This window comes from Cucumis sativus, unplaced genomic scaffold (genome assembly GCF_000004075.3).
Source record: "Cucumis sativus cultivar 9930 unplaced genomic scaffold, Cucumber_9930_V3 scaffold104, whole genome shotgun sequence".
NCBI classification, from domain to species: Eukaryota; Viridiplantae; Streptophyta; class Magnoliopsida; order Cucurbitales; family Cucurbitaceae; genus Cucumis; species Cucumis sativus.
In genome coordinates, this window is record NW_022279512.1 from 82891 (window position 1) to 109401 (window position 26511).

Sequence of the window (26511 nt, forward strand, 5' to 3'; positions counted from 1 at the left end):
AGAACCAAATCCAAGAACAAATTCACTTATTTCAGCTTATCGTTTTCAAGATTCACCCATCATATAAACGTGCACAAATCTCTAAAAGGAGACATTTGTTGAGCAAGAAATTTTGACCAATTAAATTACGCCACATCATCACAATAAATATGATGATGATTATACTTTTGTTTGAGTTTGGATAATTAAGTTTACTCAACCCAACTCAATTCATATCCAACAGAAAAAATGGGCTCAAGCCCAAGTCGAATAAGCAGATGGGCCCAAGTTCAAACTCAACTCACAAATGGGCTCAAGTCCAAGCCCAACAATCAAATGGGCCCAAGTCCAAGTCTAGCAAGCAAATGAGCCCAAGTTCACCTAAAGCCCATGAAATTTCTCTATAAATAGAGACCATTGCCATTCATTTTAAAAGGGGTCTTTGGTTGAATAAAGAATTGAACCTCTGAAGTACTGAAGAATTGAAGATTCAAACTTCTACAAGCTCTCAAGACGTCAAAGTTCATATCAACCTGGAGATCAACAACTTCTGAAAGTTGGAAGATTAAACTTTCCTTGGATTCCATAAGATCGAAGTTCAAATCAACTTGCAACTACAATATCCTAAAGATCGAAGATCAAAAAGTTATAAGTTTTAACTTGTATTCGAGAGAAAGCATCAAAGGAGTAAATACTAGAGGTTGTATGCACAATATTCATCAATATATAAAGTTCAATTCCACGAAATACATTTATTCGAAATCTCGTGTGAACAGTGAGAATATGGTTAACCAAGTTTAAATATATAATGCAACAATACAAACGTAGTGACCATAATCACAAAATTTAAACCGAACTCAAACAACACATGAACATAAAATAAAAAGCAACATACCAACATTGTTTACTATCGAATAATAGTCCAAATCAAATCATGGATTGGTCAAACATTATCTTTAGGAGAATATTACAAAGAAAAAAAAGTATGAAAAAGTGCATTTTATAAAATATTATTATAACTAAACTAAAAGTATTTTCTTGAATAACCTAAAAAAACTCATTTTTGTTTAACATTTTTTCTAAAAACTTCTTAAAATAAAAACACAATCGTGTTTTAAAATATATATTTTAAAAAATATTTATACGTACAAATTTCTTTTGTTTGTTATATATACTAAAAAATATTTTTATAAAAAATCTTCAAGACTAATCGATGACAACGGTCGTCGAAGTTGATTATCGGAAGTTCGTCGATGGAGTCACTAGAGATGATGGTGGGAGATTGGCCGACCATGATCATTGAAGATTAGCCTAAACCCAAAAGATAAATAATTTTTTTGTAATAAAAGTAAACTAACATTTGACTGAACAATTTTCTCTATTCCTTTTGACTTCTTTTGGATTTTTTTTCTTTTTCAAAATAAGAATGGTCACTTTGATTCTCAATTTTGTCGGATTATAATAATTTATACTCAAACACATATTATAATAACTCGTACTATAATAATTTACACATAAACACAAATTATAATAACTAATATAATAATATAATATTATGTACCCTAAACACGACTATAACAACTTAAACTATAATACTATGCACCAAACTTCTCCTAAAAGAATTTGTTTATATGAATATGATGTCTCTCTAAAGATGAAGAAACAATTTATTTATAGAGAGTGATATTGCAAAAAGTTAGTGAAACTTAGGAGTGAGCATTGACTTTAAAAAAATCAATTCAAACAATCGAAATTAACCAAATCTATTTATTATTTAATATTAAATAAAACAAACCGCTCATAGTAATTGTCTCGTTCCTAGATTTGGTCGATTTCCTAAACCTTAAGTCTATATTTTCATTCTATAGGTTTTGTTTACAGCACTCGGGTGAAAAAATGGCGCCCAAGGAAAAGAAAACCAATAGCCCTACTAGCGACAGCGACGAGGACGAAACCTTCTATTACCGGTATCCCTCCGCCCCCTCTTCTGACCCGTCGCTGCCGTCGTCTTCACAGTCGCACTTCTCATCGCAATCGCACTTCTCATCGCAATCGCACTCACACTCACACTCTTCCACTAAGTCTGGCGGTGGTTCTGGAGGTTTGGTTCCTTCGAAGTCTACTCTCTATGTTTCCAATTTCGACTATTCACTCACTAATTCCGACCTCCACACTCTCTTCTCCAACTTTGGTAAGATCGCTCGTGTTACGGTGTTGAAAGATCGACAGACTCGCAAGTCTCGCGGCGTTGCCTTCGTCCAGTTTATTTCTCAGGACGACGCGGTGAAGGCCGCGAAACAGATGCACGGGAAGATTTTGAATGGCCGTGTTCTTAAGGCTGCTATAGCGACTGATAATGGTCGTGCGGCTGAGTTTATAAGGAAGAGGGTTTATAAGGATAAGAGTAGGTGCTACGAGTGCGGCGCAATTGATGGGCATTTGTCTTATGAATGCCCTAAAAATCAATTGGGGCCAAGGGAGCGACCAGAACCGAAGCGGGTAAGAAGGGGTGGAGTTGGTGCTAGGCACGAGGAGGATTGGGGATCGGATGTTGGAGAAGGGTTTGAGGATGACAATTGGGCCTCGGTGGTGGACGGAGATGCAGACCAGAGACTCCTGACTGGCGGTGAGAACATTGTAGAGAAGAAAAAAGAGAAGAAAGCAAGTTATTTCAGTGACGAGAGCGACGAAGATGATTAACTGAGCCTGTCTCTTTGGGAAGAGTTTGTAAAAGGTGCGTGGTTTTTACTATTGTATTGTTTTTATCTGCCGTTCCATTATATTTTGAACCTCTATTTCTGGTTGATTTTGGTGCATGATTTTTGGGTGGCATTGTTAGATGAGATAAAGCTTACAGAGTTTAGATTTTGGGCTGCCGGGTGCGATAAGTAATAATGAGTTACAGGTATGTAGTCTACACTTCGTGGTAATGTCAGGAGTAGTCAGGATTGGAATACTAACTCTTAACCTATGGCACTTGCTCTCCACCAATAGGTTAGTAATTGAAACTAGAAATGTTATGTTGAATTCAAAGAATCTCTTTGGAGAGCTGAAATGTATGAGTTTAATTACAAATCGGCTCTAAAACGCTGAATCCAACCATTGGTTATTGATTACATTACATTACAATCTCATCCGATGACGGTCTACCGAATACCCCAAGGATTTAGGCACCGCTGTTAACAGTATATGAGCACTACACTGGAATTTGGAAGTGGTAATAAATACTCATCTTCCAATGCCTCCTGTTTTCTTTTAAGAGTTAAGGATTTCTGCAGTCAGAGAGTATAAGTTGCTTATTCAATCTCATGAGCATGAGCAATATTTGTATTTTTGTACATTTTGGAATTCCCATATCATGATCTCGGCGTTTAATGCCAAGGGCTTGATTTCCCAATGTGCCAAGACTTGTCCAAAGGATTCTTTGATCAAACATTATTGTTATTATTATTCTTTTTGAGGAGACATTTCTTTTATCAGAAACATATAAATAATTTCATTGATGGGATGAAATTACAAAAGAGCACATATGCTGCGAGAGATTACAAAGATTATTCCATTGTGATATAAGAGAAGTAAGATTGTAATAATGAAAGTGTGGGGTGAATTTACACCAAGTGAAGGTTGTATACAAAAGATGATCGAAAAGTGAGTGAAGTCGGATTCCTTATCTTTGAAAGTACGATGGTGGCATTTGTTTCAGATGAGCCAAAAGAGAACTCTTCACTAAGATTAGATGAAAAGCAAGGGTGGGGAACTCCAGAAAACCCAAGGGACTTGGGAGAAAAATCAATCCAATGACATCAATCGATAATGAGAGTGAAGTCATTACTTAAACCTTTAAAGTGGATACACGTTCACCAATTTTAAGGTTCATACCTTGTGGTTTGGATCAGTGTTAGGTGGTCTGCTCTCTTCTAGTTAGCATCATAGTTCAACATTTTAACCTAATATATTGTAATCCTCTTCTTCCTACTAACTATTTGTCCATTTAGGCACATTTTCTAATAATTTTGCTTTTAGTTTTGTTTGTTTTCTTCTGTTCAAAGACTAGGAAAGAAAAAGTAGTTTTCAAGAACATTTTTATCAATTGTTCAAAGAAGTTTAGTCATAAGTAATTTTCATAAGCATAATTTTGTGAAACAAAATTGTTGCCAAATAGAGGCTTAAGTTTTTTTAGCTTTCAACTTGACTTTGTGATCAATCTCTTCATGTTTGAAAGAAGAAGGCATTTGCCACATTTTAGCGAAGAAGGCATTTGCCACATTTTAGCTTTCTCCCCTTTACCACTTTGTTTTAGTGGAGCTACGTGAGGAAAAGGTGCCATGTCTCTGAACTATTTTGATTTATCATTCATATAATTTCTTACTTCTAAATCTCTGATGTACCCAGCAAAAAATATTGCTAATATATTTGAATCTATCTATTCTATAACTTATATTCTTGCACTTTCAACGCTTTGATCATAGTCACAAGATGTGTGTGGAAACAACAAAATGCAACCTTAAACATATTGGGTTAAAGAAATATTCGATATCACTGATTTCAACTTTTGATTATCACTGATTCATCTATAATTTTGGCTGGATCCATGATCTTCCTAACTCATAGTAGTATATGTTTATCATAACCAATACGTCTTACTGTCGTTACAACATCTTTGTGGGTTTTTGTTATTGTTTTGCTTTGTTTTAGCTGTTGGTTTATTTGACTAGTGACTTACATGAGATTTAGTCTACCTTGACATTTCTCATAACACGACCCGTCCTTGTCTTCTGAGCTAAGAGGATCAGGCTTAGTCAAGTCTACCGTCACATTTCAATTTAATGATCTATTATGTTTGATTTTTCGTGAATTTGTGTTACTTAATGATCTATTTTGTTTCTCGCTTATCAAATAATTGGAATTAAGAGGAGATTTGTTTAACATTTGATGAGAATGGTGATGCGTTAAAGATTCGATTTTATTGCCAAGTGTCTTCGTGAGATTATGTCTTTCGGTAGTGTTGAAAGAGCTACTATTTCTAATTTTGGTTCATTTCTTGTTATGGGAGATTGGTTTAAGATATGGAATAAATGTAGTTCATTTCAGAGTAATAATGTTGCAAAGCTTTTTAATATTCCTTCACACAACCATGGTTCCGTGTATTCAGTCACCTTTATTTTCTTGTGGCAGGCTACATTAAGATATATCAAGGTTGGAGACCAAAGTTGAGAGGCTAAAGTCGGTAGTACAAGTTAAAGATAGGGAGATTGCAACAGTTACACGAATAGTACAATCTCGAGACTTGTCTAAATTCTATGATTTCTCTCTATTTAACATTGAACAAGGAAGTTCTTTTCCACAGGAAGCCAAAGGTAAGGCTGCTTTTAAAGCTCAAATTGACAAGCTACAGTAGGAAAATGTTGAACTCCAGAGAAGGGTTATTGGCAATCAGGTTATGGTAGTTGGATGCTGTGAGATAGATACTAGTTTCTATGTAATAATTTTAGTACTAATGTTGTTTTCTGTTTGTGTGCAAAGCAAGTAAGAACTCAACAAATACATGAGATGAAGAAGAAAGAAAAGGAGTACATCAAATTGCAGGTGAGAACCTACAGGGTATAGGAATACCTACAGGAAAGCTGGATATGTATGTTGCTGCTGCTGGCATAAACCCTCAAAGAGTATGTTTTTCTTAGACAAGCTCAACGCCCTCCCTTCATCCAATGGTTGTTTATCCAACTTGATTTCAATCAGTTGTGGCTATTGTTTTAATTGTTTATAGGATTGCCTGCATTCAGATTGTTTTATCTTCTCATGTTGGGCTACTTCCAAGAAATTTTTTAAGCGAAGGCTCGCTTGTTTAGTCTAAACTTGGGGGATTTCAAATTTTGCCCAAATTTCAAAATTTTTCAAAATTTTTCAAAAGTTTTTCATTACAATAACGAGCATCATAACTTCTTAGATCTTGCATAAAAGGCATGACTGTCAACCCTTGAGCACTAAGCTCGGGTTTGTGACGTGAGATTCTGAATTTTGAGAATAAGCTTATGTCCTTTTTGTTTTTGCTAAGTTTCAACTAATACACTCGGTATTTATCTTTGTGCTTATGTGATAGATTTGTTATGCACTGTAGTGATGTGGGGTGTTTCCTTACTTTCTGCATCTTAACTACCTTATTTCCTGCATTTTAACTACCTTATTTCCTGCATCTTAAATACCTTATTTTCTGCATCTTAAATACCTTATTTTCTGAATCTTAGTTGGTACTGAAATTTGGTTTGTTTCAGTGAAAGAGGCACTATCAGCATTGACATGTACATGTGATTTTAGGCATGAACCAGGAGAGTGAGAGTTTTAGTGTGCCGTGTTTAGAATTTGCCGATATCTTTTTCCCGTTCCAGCAAGTATTCCTGATTGTGGGGGTAACTCTCAAGTCTGCAGTCTTTTCTTCATGAAATTTGTAGATTATCTAAGAATACTAATATCATTTAATGTTGACATTTTTTTAGCAACTTTTCTTAACCCCACTTTTTGAATTTCATTAAGTTTACTCTTGTTTAATTGACAGATTCTTCCAGTAATGCTAGATATTGGTACTAACAACGAGAAGTTACTTAATGATTCTCTTTGTAAGTGAAAGGGAAACCTTCATGTCGTTTATCTCCATATTTTCCATGTAATGTGTTGTGCTTATATTGATCTGTTTCTGTTGTCAATGGCGATATATTTGGGTTTTTTGTTGTTGTTGTGGTGGTGGTGGTGAAATATTTTATTTAAGTCTCTAGTTAATATTTATGCTTACTTAACAGAAAATTTGTTGCTTGAGCTTGCTTCATTTGGTTCTTTTACTTGTTTAAGTCCTCCTCTAACTAATTATACATTTCGTCCTTTTACTTGTTTAAGTCCTCCAAAAAGTATTCATTACTTTAATAAATTCCCTCACCAGCATCATCACCTCTTATTCAACAAACTGTTTTTTCCCAAAAGCAAAAAAGAAAAAAAAAAAAAGATAAAGACAATCAAGAACAACCATCAACTACATGAAAAAAAAAAGAGAAGGAAAAGATAGCTACCGAAAAACATTACTACCCATTTTCATTATCATCATCCTCTACTATGCTTTTCCACCTTCTTCTAACCCATTTTTCCATTGCAGGATTTATTGGAGTTGAGGAGTCCCACAATCTTTATGTTCTGTTTGTTTTTCCATCACTTTTTCAAGGCTGTTCAATTGGAGTTCCATCTTCAGGTAATATTAATGTGTTTGTTTCTAAGATAATTTTGTTAAACACTTGTTTTTGTTGTCCCCATCCACCAACTGTTTGATGAAATGCCGCATTGAATAATTTTGTGGGTTCTTGGGAAGCGTGTGATCTATGTGTTGTGGAATTTGTATAATTAGTTAGAGTGATTTAGGAAAACTTTTGTATTTGTAGTTGAATAGATAATTCATTCCATATTTAGAGCATGATTAAGAGTTATTTTGAAATTGTTAAAATTACTTCAAAAGATATTTGGATAATTTAAATGACTTTCTATTGTATGTTGATCACGTTTGATAGATCGAAAACTTTTCTTCTTCTTCTTCTTCTTTGTTTCTTCCTGCTGCCTATTTGACCTGCAACTTTGAGTGTAGTTGCTTGGCTGTCTAATTGCCACCACTCAAAGTCACTCCTTCGCCTTCTTATCACTCTTAATTTTCTTGACAACAAAGTCAAACTGCTACAGAACAATCGAATTTTCGTTTGATTAATTTTCTATCCACAGGAGGCTTTTGTATGTTGATCACCCTTGTTTTCTTTGAAAAGTTTAAAATTCCATACACGATATATTGGGAAACTTTCACATTCCTCGGGACATTAAAAGCTCAAGAGCATTGATTTTGAGCAAAATAAAAATGAAAATCCCTTTTAATTTCCAGCAACACCATATTTGAAGTTCATTGTATTTTCTTCTTCCAACTACAGGTTGACGTGATTGTCTTGACAGATGGAAGTCGTATTCTTGGCCTCGGTGACCGTTCAGGGAATAGGAATACCTAGATTGGAGGGAGAAGAGTATCTATCTATTGTTGATGAATTTATGGAAGTCGTGCATACATGTTGGCCTAAAGCTATTGTTCAGGTTTATTGGTTAAGATATCAAATTTTTAACTGTGTTCACTGCCAGTAATCAGTATCGTAATCTCGCAATTTGATTTTGAATGATGCCAGTTTGAGGATTTTCAAATGAAATGGGCTTTTGAAACATTACAACGTTATCGTAAGAGGTTCTGCATGTTCAACGATGACATACAAGTGAGTAGTTCATGTTGTATTCATGCAGTTGATAATTACTTAAAAGGACATTCATTTTCGTTTATTTCATTTCATAAAGGGAACTGCTGGTGTTGCTCTCGCTGGACTATTGGGAAATGTGAGAGCTCAAGGGCAGCTATTGAGTGATTTTGTTAACCAAAAGATAGTAGTGGTAGGGGCTGGAAGGTATTGTCAGCTGTTTAACTTTAACATTTTCTCCAAATAGCAATACTGCTAACTATTTAGGGATCATAAGCCTTGTTCTCTTTGTTGAAACAAAAGTGGTTGTTTGAAAGAGGAATTGCTATTACTATTACTATTACGTGAATATAAGAGAAATGAAAACTTTGGAAACTATAGTTCAATCCTTTTGGTTTAACCTTCATTTGTTTCAACATGCTGTTTTTTCTCCTCTTTCAACTTCAGTGTTGGGCTCGGTGTTCTTAACATGGCTATTCAGGCTGTTTTGAGAATGGTAGGGAACCACGATTCTACTGCAAGAAATCGATTTTTTTTCTAATAGACAAAGATGTAAGAATCTTTTTCAAACTTTCATTTCTCAATTTATGCATCAGTCTGTCCAAGTTTTTCCTTCCATGAGAGTTACTGATTTCAGAAACCAATCGGATGGGGTTTGGAATTTGGGTAGCTTTGTTATGGGTTAATTTGTATGACGCAGTTTCGTGTGAAAAGTATGAGGCAGTTGAAGAAGTTAAATGACTTGTGGTGGTAGTAATCAGTGTCAAACTCATGTGGTTTTTAACTTACAAAGAAAGAGGAAAAATATCAACTTAGTCCGATGCAGTGTTTTTAAAGGCTCAAGGCGCACTAAGGCGCATTAGTCCTCTGGAGCCTAGGCGCAAGGCGCAAAAAAAAGCGCGAGCTTTTTTTCATAAGGCGCACTATATATAAAAAGAGAAGAAAATATATATACACACATATAGCAGAGCAACAATGTATAAAATATAGGTACCCAATATAAGTAGCCTAAACAACAAAACACAACAAAAAACTACCCAGTATTCAACAAGTCAATAATCAAAATAAAAGTTCATCCCTAAAGATCAAACTCATCATCACTAAATTGATCCTCGTCTTCATTCAATCCTTCGTTAGACTTATAGCCATCAGTATCTTCTTCTTCCAAATCGAAGTCATCTAAATTTACTTGTTTCCGTTGCGTGGTAGACGAGGATGAACATGAAACAATAGTCTTTGGTCTAGAGGTACTAGCTCTAGAATAGAATGATGGTTCTTTTGCTCCGACAGCTCTAGAAACATCACCCCACGTTAAAGAATCATCATTAAATACCAACTCATCATCCTCCTCAGAATCGTCATCCAATCTTCCAATCAACCATTCATTACTATCATCAATATCTTTCAAGGAGATGGGGTCGACAATATCTCGTAGGTTGTATCGACGTTTTAGTGCTCTGTTGTATTTGATGAACACTAGATCATTCAAACGACTTTGAGCAAGCCTATTTCGTTTCTTGCTATGAAGCTGAAAAATTAGAAAGTTTCATTGTTAGTGAATCAACAAATTTTGATTATCATTCTCAATGTATTTAAGGAGAGGAAAGGTAACCTGTTCAAACACACTCCAATTACGCTCGCATCCAGAAGCGCTACAAGTAAGACCTAAAATTCTCACAGCAAACTTTTGCAAGTTTGGAGTTGATTGTCCAAAATTATCCCACCATTCCACTATAGGCACAAACAAAAAAATATATATATTAATAGAAGAGCTTGTTGCTAGTATCGTTGAATAATCGTTTAGTTGAAATTTACCTGGAGATATTTTGTCCCTTTGTCTGATTGCTAAAGGTTGTCCGAATAATGCTTCAGCCCTCTTATACTTGCTTAGTTCTGCAAGTATTTTGTCTTGTACTTCCAATGAAGCAACCATTTTCGTTATGCATGAGTAGAGTCCATTAACTATTTCATCATCCTCCTGGATGTTAGGATTCGAATAATAGAATGACGGGTTTAAATAATACCCCGCTGCATGCAGAGTGTTGATTTTATGGAATAAATCTATATTTCATTAATTACTTAATAGAGATACAAGCCTATATATAACCATAGAGAAATACACTTAAGGAAATAATATCAAATAATATCTCCAGAATAATATCTCCTAAGAATAATATCTCCTAAGAATAATATCTCCTAAGAATAATCTAATTATATTAATACCCTCCCTCAAACTCAAGGTTGAAATCACAAACTTGAGTTTGCTAAGAACTAAGAAAAGAAACAATATATCTAGAATAGAATAAAAAACCCGAAGAACAAACACACAAAGAACTTCTAGGCTAAAACAAACCCACGAAGAGCGAAACGAAGAACTTCTGGGATAGAAACATAGATCCTCGTATAGAGATCTATAACAGAACCTAGGAAGAACGAAACAAGAACTCCGGGGCAAAATGAAAGAGCAAAACTGAAGCAAAGTAGAATCAAATCAGGATGAAAACGTGGTCTGAATTGGGCAGGAGCGTTTCGTCATCAGAATGGAACTGAACGAACTAAACTAAAGCAAGTCAGAATCAAACTGAACAGGAAATCTGGATGAACAGAACGAAAACTGAAGAGAACTGAGAGGTTGAGTAGATAGAGAACTTTGCGGCGTTCTTCGCAAAAAGAGAAGATGCGTTTCATGACGGCGAGCTTCACAAATGGAGAGCGGACAAAGCCGAACCTGTGCGTCGTCGGCTGTGAGTGGAGCGGAGCGGTGGATCATGGATCTGAACAAAGATTCACCCTCTTCAGGATCGGGAGTCTTCAATCTAAAGAGATTGTCTGGTACGAGTAAAGGGCGGCGGCGGCAGGTCGGTCTGATCTTGAACAGTATGATTCGAAGGCGAAAGATGAAATAAAACACGGATCTGGAAGTCGAAGACACGAACAGAGATGCACGAACAAATCGGTGCTTGCAATGTGCGCACAAGTAGATCTAAGTGAGGACGAATGGAGAGCGGATATGGGTCGAGAGTGCGACGAACTGGGTCGAGAGTGCGACGAACTGGGTGGATGGAAGGAGCAGTGATGGCAGAAGGAGTAGTGGCGGCGGCAGCAGAATCAGAGACGAGGATTTTGATCTAGGAGGCAGAGCGAATTACTTGGAGACATGATGTGTATTGATTACTGATGGGTATGGCTCTGCCTCCGTCGACGAATCAACGGAGGCAGACGTGCAGGGATGTGACGGCTAGAATACAAGGAGACTTAAAACCCTATAGCTCTGATACCATGTTGATTTTATGGAATAAATCTATATTTCATTAATTACTTAATAGAGATACAAGCCTATATATAACCATAGAGAAATACACTTAAGGAAATAATATCAAATAATATCTCCAGAATAATATCTCCTAAGAATAATATCTCCTAAGAATAATATCTCCTAAGAATAATCTAATTATATTAATACAGAGGACGATGCAACTGAAGCTCCCATCTTTTATCAATTATGGTGAAAATGTCCTTGTATTTTTCTTCATTATTATTAAAGGATTTAGCAATAGCTTCCTTAGCTCTATCCATGGCCTCATAAATATATCCCATAGGTGGCTTCTTCTCGCCATCAACCAATCTAAGAACTCGGACTAGTGGGCCAGATACTTTAAGAGCGAAAACAATTGTAGTCCAAAAACTAGCCAACAAAATAGTCTGAACTACTCGTTTCCCTTGTTGCTCCTTACTCCATTTGCTGTCCTTCCATTCATCTGAAGTAAACATCTTCCTCAGATTATTCTTTTGACGATGTATACTCGATAATGTAATGCAAGCAGTAGCAAAACGAGTCTTAGCTGGTCTAACTAACTCCTTTTGGTTAGTAAAACGTCGCATCATGTTTAACAATCCAGGACGAACGTATATGAAATTGCTGATCTCTATGCCTCTTTTCAATGCTTTGCGAATATTCGAGATCTTGTATATATCCTCCAACATCAAATCTAAGCAATGAGCGGCACACGGAGACCATGTTAACTGTGGTCGTTTTGCTTCTAACAATCTCCCTATTAACAAAGAAAATAAGTACACATTTAAAGTAGAACTCAACTAAATCTAATAAATTAAAGTTATAACTTGTAGGTAGTCTACATTCTTACCTGCCATCACATTTGCTGAGGCACTATCAGTAACTACTTGTACAACATTCGCTTCTCCAATTTGGTCTACAAAATTATCAAGTAACTCGAACATCTTCTTTCCATCTTTCACATAAAATGAAGCATCGATGGACTCAATAAACATGGTGCCTTTAGGACTATTAACTAAAAAGTTAATTAATGTCCTATTTCTTCTATCGGTCCATCCATCAGCCATAACAGTGCATCCAACCTTGGCCCACTCTACCTTATGGTTACTCATCAACTCATTTGTTGCTTCTAATTCCTTCTTCAAACATGGAACTCTTAACTCATGATAAGATGGTGGTTTCAATCCAGGACCGAATTGCCCAATTGACTCAATCATAGGGGCAAAACTTTCATATGTGCAAGCATTCAAAGGCACTCCTGCATCATAAAACCATCGAGCAATTCTTTGGATGGTGTGCTCTCTCATTTCCTTCTTGTATGTCGCATTCAATGAAGTTTGTTTTCCTTTGTCCTTTCTATTTTGAACCACAGTTTCTGGGTTAGGAGTAAAAAATGCATCCATTGGACCCTTTTGCCTTGGCTTCTTCAAGCTCGGGCCCCTTGGTGTTGCTTTGTTGTTTACACTAACACTCCCTTCATCTTCATCCTCAATATCATAATCTTCTACATCAATGTCCACAATCAGATTTCTTTGTTCTTTAATATCTTTTTTCTTGGACATGTACTCTTTAATTTCTTCCTTCACGTGATCCGGACATTTTGTACAGGCGGTGACATTTCTATAACCACCAACGAGGTGTTGTTTCATTCTATATACCCCTCCTTTTGTTACTTTCGAACAAAATCCACAGACAAACGTATTTATATTTTGGTCATTTTGCAATTGACCATATTTCCATGCCGGATCTTTTCTCGAACTTTCATCAGCCATCTATGATCTAAGTTATAAAAAAAAAAACAGAAACTATTTAAAACAGCAGCTGTTATTAAAAAAAAAAAAAACAGAAGCTATCTATGGATGGGATGAAGTTGTTATAAATGGAGGATTGGAGGGGAGTGTGTTGTGAGATGGATGGGATGAAGGTTGAGTTTGATGGGTTATCGAAGGAAGTTGAAGTTGAGAAGTATAAGAAGAAGAAGATGTAGACTTTAGAGAGTTTTTTCTAACTCAATGGGTATACCATGCTATGAAAACAGAAAACAATGGAGTTTGATGTTCTTGTCAAAGAGTTACAGAAGAAGGAGAAAGCAATGCAGATGTTAACTGAACGATTGAGATACTAACCCGTGATAAAGCTGAGATGGAGGAGGCGAAAACTGAAGCACTGTAGCACAGAATATTATTGTCTTCTCTTTTCCTCTGTTTTTGCACCAAAAAACAGAGTAATGGCAGCCGCAGCACTCGTTTTGTGTGAAGAAGAAGGGTGGCCGGAACGGAAGGGTGGAAAAGGAAGCAAACGGAAGACGAAGACGAAGAACTGAAGTAGAAGCAGAACGAAAGACGAAGAACTGAAGAAGTAGATGAAGAGTCGTGTGCACCAAAAAACAGAGTAATGGCAGCCGCAGCACTCGTTTTGTGTGAAGAAGAAGGGTGACCGGAACGGAAGGGTGGAAAAGGAAGCAAACGGAAGACGAAGACGAAGAACTGAAGTAGAAGCAGAACGGAAGACGAAGAACTGAAGAAGTAGATGAAGAGTCGTGTTGAAGAAACTTCACGCGCGAAAGGAGAAGGGTTCTTTCTTCACGTTTATGTAATAGGTTTAAAAAACCTAAATAATAATAGTTTTTTATAATTAAAGCCCAGCCCATAACTTATAAAAAAAAGCCCACGCCTAATTCGACTTGCGCCTAGGCGCGCCTCAAGGGAGGCGCGCGCCTAATATGGGCTTTTTATAATTCGCTGCGCCTCCTCACAAATAAGCCCCAAGTGGGCGCCTTGAGCCTAGGCGCGCCTAGGCGCGCGCCTTAGGGCGCTTTTTAAAACACTGGTCCGATGCAGATTAGGGTTTTAAGTCTTCTATCTAATTGTTTGTGTGATAAATGCAGTTACTTTATCAAAAACAAAGAAGAAAAGGAAGGGACCACAAGATTCTTTAGTATTTTAATTTTATTGCATTACATTATATTCAATCTTCATTTTTCTTGGTTGTGCTGCAAATGGTGTTTCTTCTATTATGGATTTGCATTATACAACATTGCCATATTAAGTCATAAAGTTATGAAAATTAGAAACACACCCTTTGTAGGAGAGAACATGATCCTTCCTTTGAAGTAAATTGAGAGAATTTCCTCTACTGCCTCAATTTTAAGGCTTGAGGTTTGAAGAACAAGGATGAATAATCAACGAAAAAGGAATGAAGAGGTTTCTCGTTTAGGGAAAATAGCGATTTTTCGTTTTTCATACTTCCAAAACGACACAAGTATGAACTTATTGTGTATTAAATTGATCGAGAGGCCTTCCAATTGTTTGTTAATCTATAGTTTCTGTCTCTATTTTAATTAACTGCTACATGTAGAAGCCTAACTAACTTAGTTAGAGTTCTATCAAAAAAAGGAAAGAAAAAAAGGAAGAAGAAAGATCATGTGATAAATTTATAGAAATGCCATGCAATTATTTTCTAACTATTAATTTATGTTTCTGTGGTAAATTACTGCTACTAGAAATCTAATTGTGTTCGGTTAGTTAGACTTCATGGGTTTGATTTTTTTTTTTTTTTTTTGTTAAAGAGGTTCCATAAGTATACCGATGGTTTTGAAATTTTGATTTGATGCATGTTTGAGAAATTTCAAGGCTAAATTATACAGAATACCCATAAACTTTGTACTTTATATAAAAATACCATTGAAAATACACTCAAAACATAAACTACCAAAACTGTTAAAAATACAGTTAATATAATTATCCTAATTTTAGTAATAAATGAAATTGAGAGAACTTTCTTTGATTTTCAGGAACAAGGATGAATAATCAATGAAAAAGGAATGAAGAGGTTTATCCATGCAAGCTTCAAACCAAAGCCAAGGATGTCGATCCTTCCAGGGGAGTCCAAAGTTCTCCCTTATTTTTCTCCCTTTATTTTGATTTTCAAAAGTTTGCAATTTTTTAAGTGGGGGTGGGCAATTGCTTGCATGTTTAGTCTAAACTTGGAGGTTCAAATTTTGCCCAAATTTCAAAATTTCTAAAAAAAATTTCCTTACAATAATGAGCACTATACCTTCTTAGATTACTTAGATCTTGCATAAAAAGCATGACTAGCAACCCTTGATCACTGAGCTTGGGTTTGTGATGTAAAATTCTGATTGTTGATGAGTATATGTGCTGAAATTTGAGAATAAGCTGCCGTGTTTTTTGGTTTAAGCCCATTTTTAGCGATATCTTATGGAGATGGGAATGCATGATTGAGAAAATGGTATGTGTGTTGTGAATGCTTGATTGCATGCATATAATAAATAAGTGCATGGATACTTTTCTAGCTTTGTCTTCCTTTGTTTCTTTGCCATGACTTACCTATGATGCGCTTAGTCCAAACCTAGCCTAGATAGAGTTAAAAAAGGATAGGAGGTACTCTTTAGAAATTGAGATGGTTTTAACAAATTTGTCTTGTCAAACATGAGTTTGGAGCCTCTTGTCTAGCCACAATGAACTAAATCCCTTTAGAAAGGGTGGGCATTAACAAATCTTGTTGTCACTTCGAAGGGAGCAGTCAAACTTAGAAACTAAGTGTAGAACCATAGAAAGGTTACCCCATCGGTTATTGTGTGCGTACCAAAGAAAGAAAAGAGAGACTTGCAAATGTAAAACTTAAGACAGCGAGACAATTAAGAGTTAAAAAAAACAAAGAACATATGCATTATACATCAGAAAAATCCCATAAAAAAATGAAGGGAAACTTCACTTTTGGCCTAACCAAAAGCAGACCACCTACTCTTAGCGTTCTAGACATAGCATTGAGTTTGATGAGGGCTTTGAAAAGAGGAGGAATCCTCCCCGTTCCACACTAGGGGAAAAACGAGACTTGTCACTCCGAAGGGAGCAGTCAAACTTAGCATTGAGTTCAAGGTATCCTTCTTAGATTCTTGAATCATGACTACATTAGGACTACAATGAGCACCATTGTTATGGATCAAAATAAAGTTCCAAATGTTCATCCAATCGTGCCATCAAATGTGTCAGAAGGAAATATTCATGTTAGCATTGGAAAGACGTCAATAGCAGTGGAAAGAATTGAAGAAAAAAGTGAAACAAAAGTGAATGGAGACAGGAAAATGAAATTATCCCAGAAAAGCCAACAATGTGTAGCAAATGGTACAAACAAGAGTTGAGAAAAGATGGGGCATGATTTCATGGTTTCAAATGGGAAGTCATCATGTGTATTTTAAGGGGAAAATATTTTGTTTTTCTAGTTCCTTTCCAGAAGATCGGGTATGTTGTAAAGATTCTTTCCTCTTATTTCAAACAGCATGATTAATGTACACTATGCACTTTAGGTTTTAGATGTATTATTGTGGTAAATAGCATCCATTTTTTAAAAAAATAACAAAGTAGAAGCCCTGTATTCAATATCAGTTGACTTGAGTAAAGAGTAGTTCATTACTGCTCCAACTCCATGATTTTAAAAGCAAGTCAATGGTGCAGATAGGATTCTAGATCTACCGTTTCTTTAACACTCCGATCCTGTTAAGAGAATGATATAAAAAAAATGGAAAAATTACCTTTTTAGTCCCCAATTTTATAGAAATAGGTTTATTGGTCCTTGAGTTTTCAAAATGTACTCTTTTAATCCTTGAGTGCTTAATGTTATACTGGAGACTCTCAAAACCAATTTTTTAGAAGAAGTTATTCTACCTTAAAAATGTATAAAGTTATATTGGGGACTTTCTAAACCAATTTTTATAAACTTAGAGACTAAAAAGGTGCATGACCAAAATGGGTCTATTTTTCTAAACCTGGAGACTAAAAATGTACATTTTTAAAACTCAAGAACCAAACACACATGTTCTTCAAAACCAAAACTTGGGGAGTAATTTTCCTAAAAAATTTAAGATAGTGCCAAATGTCATTTAGCATGTGAAATAATTACGATTTTCATTTTTCATTTGAGGAATATGCCTTCCAATTTTTTTTACATTTTATTTTTGAACACTAACAAACATGCATCAACTTTTCACTTCCATAATCCCAAATATTTTTTATGTATATTTTGAGATCATATTTGAAATTCTCCTACTAGAGAGCTGAAATTGTTGAATGGATAAATCAAGGGGGAGGCGAGGTTGTTGAAGATCACATGAAGCAGAAAGTGCACTTCACTGTTGAATGTCATGGTGGGATACCAAGGAGTACAGACGTTCATAGTACTTATGTGTCAAGTCATCGGGTTCGATCATGTTTAGAGGTAAGCGATAATTAATTGTCTTATTTGTGATTTCCGTTTTAGAGCTCTACTATTGGGTTTTGTTTGTGTTTCCCTTTTTGGACATAAAAGTCCACACAAGGTTGAATAGCATATTTTGTTTCATTTAGCCACTGCAAGTTTGGATTGTGTTTGGGTTGGAGCTTTGAATTTTGAGGGACTTTAGTTTTTGTGTTGAGCCACGCTCTTATAATATGAAGGATGGATACTGTTTTTTCCAAAACCAAACGCACATCAGTTTTCTAAGATTACAACAACTGTCCTCCCAGTGTAAAAAAAGGTATCCTCAAACCAACCAAAAGAAGGGGAATATGTGAGCAAGATTTATAGTTAATAAATCATCAAAAGTAAATTAGAGTTGGACTCGAGAACTCTTGCTGATGTATAGGAAAAGCAGACAAGGTATGGGAATATAAATTAAAACAGCCTTTAGATGAAAAGGGCTGCTACAACTGATCCTACCTCAAATGGCGGTACCAAAATATAGGACTTGAACCTCAGTCTTCTCCCTCGCCCGTTGTTCTTGGCAATGTTAAAGTATCTCAATTCGTACACATTCATCTCCTTGTTTGAAGCAATAACTCAAAGCCAATCTCTAATGTTGTGTTTCTTGAAATTCTTCTTAGCCAAGTATTTAAGATTCCTCTTGGAGAAGTAGCTATTGGAGTTGATGTTGATCTTGTTCTTGTCCTGAGTGATAGTGACTGAGTCATCAAGTGTCTCTGCCACCCCAGCTTTGTTGGTCTGATGAGGTGATGCCGTGATCTTGTCCTCAACTGGCATCACACAATCAAATGGTCACATCCTTATTTTTTCCCTTTGGGCCACCAGATGCGGCTGGTCGATGACTCATTCTGCTTCTGCTCTGCTACTTGTTTCCCTAACTCTGCATCTGTATAGAACAATTGGCATAAATGGTGGATACTATTAAATTGGAAAATGGAGATTCAATCAGTTCTATCATTTTGACCTTTTGATGTTTAGGGGAAGGTGGTAACATAAATTTACCTTCTCAGACTATCCATTAAGGTTGGTCCGAAAAGAAAAGGGTGGTCTATCTTGGAAAACATATTTGGTTGTTCTCTTTTTTCTTCACTCTGTCTACATTTTGGAAATATGAGTGCTATCATTGTGTGAGAGGTTTCTTTATTGACAAAATTAATTGGAGTTCAACATTTGAAGAAGTCTTTCTATGACTGTCCCTTGAACTCCAAAGGTTTGCACTCCATCCCTGTGCCAAACAAATAGATGCTTCTTATATATTTTTCTCTGGAATTGAGAAAGTATTGATGCACACTTCTGTTAAATGCGTTAAATTACGGCTTTGAAGCCAATTTTGAATGGATAGCTGGCGTAGAAACTGCCATTATTGATGAAATTTGATACTACTGATGATTTTTAATTTTAATTTTATATTATTATTAATTTCGTAGCCTAATTATGTTTAACTGATATTTGAAATGAGAATTGAATATTTATCTTGTTTTTATTTGTTTACTGACTATTTCAAATAAACTCGTTATGAAGGATGGATGTTTGTGGGATACCAATGGGCACATTTTCTATTCTCCTCTTCCTTGCTGTGTCCCTTTGCCTGGATTTGAAAACATACGGTTTTGTGTTTCACAATATGATGACAAAGACAGAGTATTGTTAAGAAATCTGTGTTTTGTACTTGGGGCCAAGTTTGTGGAGAAGCTGACAAAGAAGGTAACCCATCTAATATGCAAGTTCACCTATGGGACAAAGTATGAGGCTGCTTGTAAATGGGGGAAACAATGCATTACAGCTGAATGGATATATGAGTGTGTCAGCCAGGTACCTTTGCGATTTTGTTGCTTTTCAATTATATATGTTCACGTACATGCATATCCTGATAGAATTCTAGACCCATTGTGTTGATATTTCTTCTCTTAGATATGGAATGATTTTGTTTGAATACAAAACTTTCAGAGAAAGATTGTCTCTCTTGATTTGTATCGCCCAAAAGAAGTTAAAGCTCAAGACAGAGCGACAGGCTTATGCACTGTCAGCCAATTTCCTACTCAAGCTGCCCCAATGATAGCCAATGAAAGCATATCCCAGTTTCCTATCCATTCTGCCATTCCGAGAGACCAATCAGCTGGAACTAACAGTAGCTTTATAGGAGCAGCTGAACGAATAAGTTCTACGAAGAAAAGCGCAAGTTCTTTGACGAAGCCATAGAAAAGCATTCACTTTTGTTGGAAACAGATCCACTCAATCTGACTGCATTTTGAATTCCACAAAACAAACTACATCAAATTCTTCTGTAGTAACTTCACACGTTCCTGATGTCGCTTCCGCAATTGAGGACTTGTTGGAGCAGACAACTAAGGTAAAATCTGGTTTGAGCTACAATTCCATTACTTCATTCCATTTTTATTTTATTTTTTCCTTCAAATCCTTTTGTTTTCCTTTCTTTTTAAGATTCAAGATCAGAAGTCACCTGGAAAGACTGGCTGCGATAAAAGTATATCCTTCTATTAGGATTGATGTTTTTTATGTTTAAACTTTTGGTTTCGTTTGCATTTGGTTTAATCCTTAATGGTACCAGATTTTCCTACCAGACTGTTCGCTTGTTGGTCAAGACCATTCAGAAACTTCTCCAATTGGTGCTTTATCTAACCAGTGGTCAAAAAGGTAATTTTTGCCGTTGTCTCCTTGATCTTCTTATGGAAAGACCATGCTGAATTGAAGTGTTTAACAAGAACGGTCGCTGCCTGGAAATATAGTGAGACCATTCAACGAAGTCGTTATGAAAGAGTTTATTTTCACTATAAGAGAAATATTTTTTTTATATTCTTTTAGTCTCTACTGATGAATTGCTTCCTAGAACAATATAATTTATAATTTCTTTCAAAATAGGTTCGTTTGAGTAATAGTGTTAATTATAAAACTCAAATCACACCGTTTGCAATGCTTGAAAACCAGTATTCACAAATAAATGCTATCCTTGAGCATTAACTTTTTTCATGGGACATTTGCAAAAATGGTAAAACAAGTTATAACTTTATTATTTGTGAAAATGATCAAATAAAGTCAAGCCCACCCATATAAAAGCGTGGATTTGATTATTTTTGCTATATTTTCAAAATCACAAACCTTAAAGACATTTTTGCAAAATACCTAAACTAATTTGCCACCCAATATAGTTTTCCTTTTTCATTTTAGAAAAACCAGGTTTGGAAATAAAGGCAGTAGGTTATTTCTTTAAAAACTAGCCATTAAATATCCCTGTATTCTAAGTGGATCTTAGCATAATGCAAGCTTTAGTGTTTTTTCGAGAAAGACTATTATGTTCGAACACAATTCAATTTTGCCTTTGTAACTTGGTTTTTGAGACCTTTGTGTCTTGTATTTTCTCAGAGCTGAAAGAAAAGAAGATGTCGGCAATTCTTGTGCTATGCAATCGAGAAGGGGGAATGCAACTATACCCAATTCATAATTGTATTTGGAACACTAATAATTTTAGCACAAATTCCATCTTTCCATTCTCTAAGACATATAAACCTTATCCCTCTCACTCTATACCTTGGCTATAGTGCTCTTGCAACATATTAAAATTCTCGTAATTAAAAATTCATACACAATTTAAATTAAATTAAACATCAAGACCCCTAATGAATATGAATCTCTGTTCATTTTTCTTTTTATTAATAAACAAAAGTTTTTAGGTCCACTTCTTTCAACAACCTCCTCAGGGATCCTTAATTATCTCTTTCCATGTTCATAACTACTCTAGTCATGCAAAGATTAGGGTTCATGGCCAATCAACAATTAATCTGTGATCAAGATATTATAAACGTTATTCACATAAAAACATGAAAAGATTAAGAGCAAATAATCAGATGCATTACAAAGAGTAATTCATAAACTTTGTCTTCATCTATCCCTAGGATTAAGAGTTTAGCTACCCCATACTTCACAATCTAAAACACAAAACTCAATACAAAACCCATAACAAAAATTAAAGGAGAAGAAAAAGAAAAAGAAGAAGAAAAGCTAGTGATTCGTATTATTATCAGACTGTGTATAACAGTATGTGTTTTTTAATATTCTTTGTTTCCAGCTCCAGTGTACCAAAATATTATCACAAACTCCACAATCCTTCTCTTTCCAATCCCTAAACTAAAAGATAATAGATTTAAACAATAAATCAAGTTATTCGAGGTACTTGGATCCTCCCTTCTTGAGATCACAATCTCAAGCCCTAAAACCCAAATATTGCTTCTCTTCTCCATTCCCCTATCCCTCTATTTATAACCAAATATAACCCACTCCCTAACTATTTATGCCCTCAATACCCAAATAACCCCTAATACCGATCCTATTCGTCTCAAGGTGGTTTCAAAATGTAGACCATTTTGGAGGGGGCGGTGACTGCATTTTTACCATCTTTATTTAATTTCATCTATGTAGAATGCCATAACTCACAGGTTGATGACGGTGAATGGGAGCTGTATCCACAAGTAACTGCTCTATGCATTGGAAATGCTAAATACTTTGACGGTGGTATGAAAATTGTGCCAAATGCCGATCCTTCCAACAGGAGTCTAGAGGTATAATTCGTTTCTGTGGGATTTTATTTGATCACTTTTTCCTTCCTTGTCTTCTTAACTATGTGATGCTTTTCTTTGCAGGTAGTAATTCTTTAGGATTTCAAGTGGTATGACTTTATTCTGAATTTACACAAAATATACAATGGGACATATTTGACGGTGAAAAACGTAACATCAAGAAGGTTAGTCATCTCTTTAAAAATTATAATGTGCCTAGATTTTCCATTTTGTATTTCAATTTTCTCTCTCCAACGGTCTGTTTTATGTTGGAGACTTGTGGAAGCAGAGGTGAAGAAACTATAATTGAACTGGATTTGCATGGAGCATTGTGATTTTCATTTCTGTCAAGTTTTTGCTTGAGAAAAACTTACACTCAAACTTATATGAAGATGCTTTATTTACCTAGCAGAGAAGCCCTAAGAAAAGTAATATTGTTAAGTGTCTTCGTGAGATTATGTCTTTCGGTAGTGTTGAAAGAGCTGCTGTTTCTAATTTTGGTTCATTTCTTGTTATGGGAGATTGGTTTAAGATATGGAATAAATGTAGTTCATTTCAGGGTAATAATGTTGCAAAGCTTTTTAATATTCCTTCACACAACCATGGTTCCCTTTATTCAGTCACCTTTATTTTCTTGTGGCAGGCTACATTAAGATATATCAAGGTTGGAGACCAAAGTTGAGAGGCTAAAGTCCTTTTACATGTATTGGTGCTTTCTTGATACACTCAAATATTTCTCTATTATTACTTGTTTTCTCCACTGATATGTATCATAAGACCTTTTACATGTCTTCATCAACATGATACTTAAAATACAAAGCTCAACCTCTTTTTTGCCACTCCATGGCATGAGTATCCTGGCCCATTAGTCATTTTTCTTGAAAACTTAAACCAGGTTATGGAAGGCATATTTGAGAGTGTTTTTAGAAACTAGTTAACAAAATTGATTTTTATTAATAAATGTTTTGTTAAAAGTGATTTTCGTGTGTATACTTTTAAAAGTGATTTTGTAACATAAAAAGTAATTTCCAATGACTCGAAAACATGTTTGGAACTTAACAGAGGTAGGAAAAATTCAAATGGAAAAATAGACATGGTATGTTGGCTTGTCTGATTCTTACTTGTTTTCTTTTATTTATTTTTTTGAAAAATTTGATGAGATATGAGATTAGTTTGTTGTTGATTGTTCTATCATTATGGTTTTGATCTTAACTATCTTTTTCTCTCTCTCTTTGGTCTTTTGTGTTGCTTTTGATTCTATATGTTCTTAATTTTAATGTCTTGGGTCTTTGTCGATGGTGGAGATTAGAGATGCTTGTGTTCTTAAGAAGATAATGGAAGAATTTTTTATTTGTATTATGTGAGATTGTTTTGAGTTTTATTTTGCATTTGTTGGAATGGAAAGAAAAATTACTCTGTTATCCATGCATAGTTAAGTTTTAGCTAAGTGTCTTCGTGAGATTATGTCTTTCGGTAGTGTTGAAAGAGCTCCTGTTTCTAATTTTGGTTCATTTCTTGTTATGGGAGATTGGTTTAAGATATGGAATAAATGTAGTTCATTTCAGGGTAATAATGTTGCAAAGCTTTTTAATATTCCTTCACACAACCATGGTTCCTTGTATTCAGTCACCTTTATTTTCTTGTGGCAGGCTACATTAAGATATATCAAGGTTGGAGACCAAAGTTGAGAGGCTAAAGTCGGTAGTACAAGTTAAAGATATGGAGATTGCAACAGTTACACAAATAGTACAATCTCGAGACTTGCCTAAATTCTATGATTTCTCTCTATTTAACATTGAACAAGGAAGTTCTTTTCCACAGGAAGCCAAAGGTAAGGCTGCTTTTAAAGCTCAAATTGACAAGCTACAGTAGGAAAATGTTGAACTCCAGAGAAGGGTTATTGGCAATCAGGTTATGGTAGTTGGATGCTGTGAGATAGATACTAGTTTCTATGTAATAATTTTAGTACTAATGTTGTTTTCTGTTTGTGTGCAAAGCAAGTAGGAACTCAACAAATACCTGAGGTGAAGAAGAAAGAAAAGGAGTACATCAAATTGTGTGTGAGATACCTTTTAGTTATTTTTCGGTTCTAGGCTCAAGTTGGATTCAGGTTATATAGGAGTTTTTGTATGTCTAAACCAAGTCAAGTCTTAATGGAGAAAAAGAAAGCATCTATATCAGGAACGGAGATAATGAATTTGCTACAAGTATATTTTAGTTATTTATCAATATTTTACCCATAATGGATCATTCCTTTCATTTACTGGCTTTTGTAATGTATGATATGAACAGAAAGAGGGGTGACGACGTGGAACTTGGAATGGCAAGAAAACTGATAACGATTTCTATAAAAGGATAGTATGTTAAAACCTCTATTTTAAATGTTTGTGCATGAGCATGATTGTTAGTGGTTAAATAAAATATTCTCATAATTGTCTCATGGTTAGGTGGATGCTTATGAAGTTAAAAATCAAGAATTGACGTCAGAGAATGCTTATTTAAAGACATTGACCAGTAAATGCAGGTTTGCAACAATTTTGTTATTGTCTGTGTTTTAAGTTTACTAAATTTTTATCAAATAAATTTTGGAAGGGGTGGTGAGCATGCAATAAAACAAGTTTGTAGAATGCATCTATTCCGTCTTATTAATTTTGTGATATTGAGGTTTTTTGCCATTTTTTATTGAATTATTTTTGTGAATTTTAATTCTTGAAGTTCATTGTTTTATTGGTTTATTTGATAGACAAAAAAACCCCCTAAATTTGTATCAGATATGGTTTTAGTAATTTGTTTTCTTAAGATTCATCCCTTACATTTTGTTTAGTTAATTATTCCTTGTTTGGTATAATTAATTTTTTTTGAATTATTTGTTTGTTTTTATTTTTATTTTTTTGTTTGAAAGAGCTTTTGTGATCAAATTTCTTTAACTTTGTTTGATCGATGATGAATGAATGAGAATAGAGGAAGGTCATACTAGTTCGCAAACTAAATGAAATAACATGTTTAACACTACTCATGCATTGTTGATACTACAAACTGAAGAACATTAGGTTTTCTTATAATGGACTTGAGATATGCGGCATCTTTTGGAAACATTACATTTTTTTCAGTCAGTTATGCAAGCATGACTGGTATTTTTGAATCTCATTAGTCTATTCGTAGACATTTGACCCTTCTGGATGTTTATAATTGTAGTTTGTGTTTACTCCATTTATTCATTTGATTTTCAGAATATTTGTACAAGTTATATTTTATTTCTTCCTTATTAAACATAATTGATTTTCTTTTTTGAACTTGGCCTACACAAGCCTGAGATACTTAAGGGCATACATGATATGTCACGTTTCTACTTTTAAGGACATCAATGATTAATCAACCATAATTAGGAAGAGCTTTAGAACTTAAAATCCAGAACTCAAATAAACATATATCCTTCTACAAAGTTGTTGAAAAACGTCTTGTTATTCATACCTAAAATTTTCAACTTCAGATTCCAACGGATGTACTCTACAGCCCTCTGGAAGTTCACATTGTTCAGAACCACCTGTATTCTGACCTTTCTTGCTTTCTACCGCCAAAACGCAACTCTCCGTTACTCAAATTAAATCAAAAACCCCAACTTAGAAAATAGACTCAAAATGAAAACTTTTAAGACTAATTTCACTCAAAACACTCGAGTGGATTGTGAGAAACTTAATACTAAATTTGGCCTATTTATAGAGTTCATTGCATGAGTACAAGTTGACACCTCATCCTTGCTTAAATTCACCTTAAACCTTCTTAAGGAACCTCCTACTTACTTTACACCTTAAAATGCATGCTAACAAGGTTTTACACCTCACTAAAACCTTAAACCGCTTGCCCTTATCATGCCACATAGTTGTCCAAAACGCATAGTTAACTTCCAAGGTCATCTCACCTAGTTTCTCGCCCAAACTACATAACCCAACTTAGAAAAGTTATAACTTAAAATCCATAACTCTTTTGACAAAACTTTCTTCTACAAAGTTTCTCTAAATGTGTTTTCTTCCCTAAAAAATTTTTCCTGAAATTTTGAGGGAAGAAAACGCCAAACGATGCGTTCTGTAGCGTTCTAAGAGTGTAGCTTGCTCAGATTCACTCGCAAACTGACCCTTTTGCCTTC

General features: G+C 35.0%; 3 protein-coding genes across 3 annotated transcripts; 2 read left to right on the forward strand and 1 right to left on the reverse strand.

Annotated features, from left to right (window-relative positions):
- Nucleotides 1-1850: 1850 nt before the first annotated feature.
- Nucleotides 1851-25042, forward strand: LOC116405442 (U11/U12 small nuclear ribonucleoprotein 31 kDa protein-like). The gene is made up of 6 exons (XM_031889454.1): nt 1851-2713; nt 24017-24113; nt 24189-24278; nt 24365-24423; nt 24660-24725; nt 24815-25042. Exon 1 carries the CDS (start codon nt 1876-1878, stop codon nt 2677-2679), a length of 804 nt encoding a protein of 267 aa, XP_031745314.1. The 5' UTR covers nt 1851-1875; the 3' UTR covers nt 2680-2713; nt 24017-24113; nt 24189-24278; nt 24365-24423; nt 24660-24725; nt 24815-25042.
- On the forward strand, nt 2813-8926 carry LOC105435510 (NAD-dependent malic enzyme 59 kDa isoform, mitochondrial-like). The gene is made up of 11 exons (XM_031889456.1): nt 2813-2884; nt 5155-5251; nt 5327-5416; nt 5503-5645; nt 6252-6386; nt 7121-7213; nt 7954-8088; nt 8178-8261; nt 8341-8459; nt 8688-8736; nt 8837-8926. The coding sequence occupies exons 5-11, from the start codon at nt 6297-6299 to the stop codon at nt 8924-8926; spliced, it is 660 nt and encodes a 219-aa protein (XP_031745316.1). The 5' UTR covers nt 2813-2884; nt 5155-5251; nt 5327-5416; nt 5503-5645; nt 6252-6296.
- On the reverse strand, nt 9069-14358 carry LOC116405444. Its single transcript, XM_031889457.1, has 5 exons — nt 12386-14358; nt 11704-12292; nt 10598-10710; nt 9853-10301; nt 9069-9768 (listed from the first exon to the last, which is right to left on the reverse strand). Exons 1-5 carry the CDS (start codon nt 13305-13307, stop codon nt 9319-9321), a joined length of 2523 nt encoding a protein of 840 aa, XP_031745317.1. The 5' UTR covers nt 13308-14358; the 3' UTR covers nt 9069-9318.
- Nucleotides 25043-26511: the final 1469 nt, after the last annotated feature.

Bases quoted from the DNA above. Each gene is read 5' to 3' on its own strand.
- LOC116405444 (XM_031889457.1), bottom strand. From the start codon at position 13,307: ATGGCTGATGAAAGTTCGAGAAAAGATCCGGCATGGAAATATGGTCAA. The intron at 10,302-10,597 runs GTGGGTTTGTTT...AATGAAATATAG, and splicing joins AGTTCTTCGTTTCGCTCTTC to ATTTATTCCATAAAATCAAC. The intron at 9,769-9,852 runs GTTACCTTTCCT...CTAATTTTTCAG, and splicing joins ATTGGAGTGTGTTTGAACAG to CTTCATAGCAAGAAACGAAA.
- LOC105435510 (XM_031889456.1), top strand. From the start codon at position 6,297: ATGAACCAGGAGAGTGAGAGTTTTAGTGTGCCGTGTTTAGAATTTGCC. The intron at 8,089-8,177 runs GTTTATTGGTTA...GAATGATGCCAG, and splicing joins GGCCTAAAGCTATTGTTCAG to TTTGAGGATTTTCAAATGAA. The intron at 8,460-8,687 runs GTTTAACTTTAA...TTTCAACTTCAG, and splicing joins GCTGGAAGGTATTGTCAGCT to TGTTGGGCTCGGTGTTCTTA.
- LOC116405442 (XM_031889454.1), top strand. From the start codon at position 1,876: ATGGCGCCCAAGGAAAAGAAAACCAATAGCCCTACTAGCGACAGCGAC.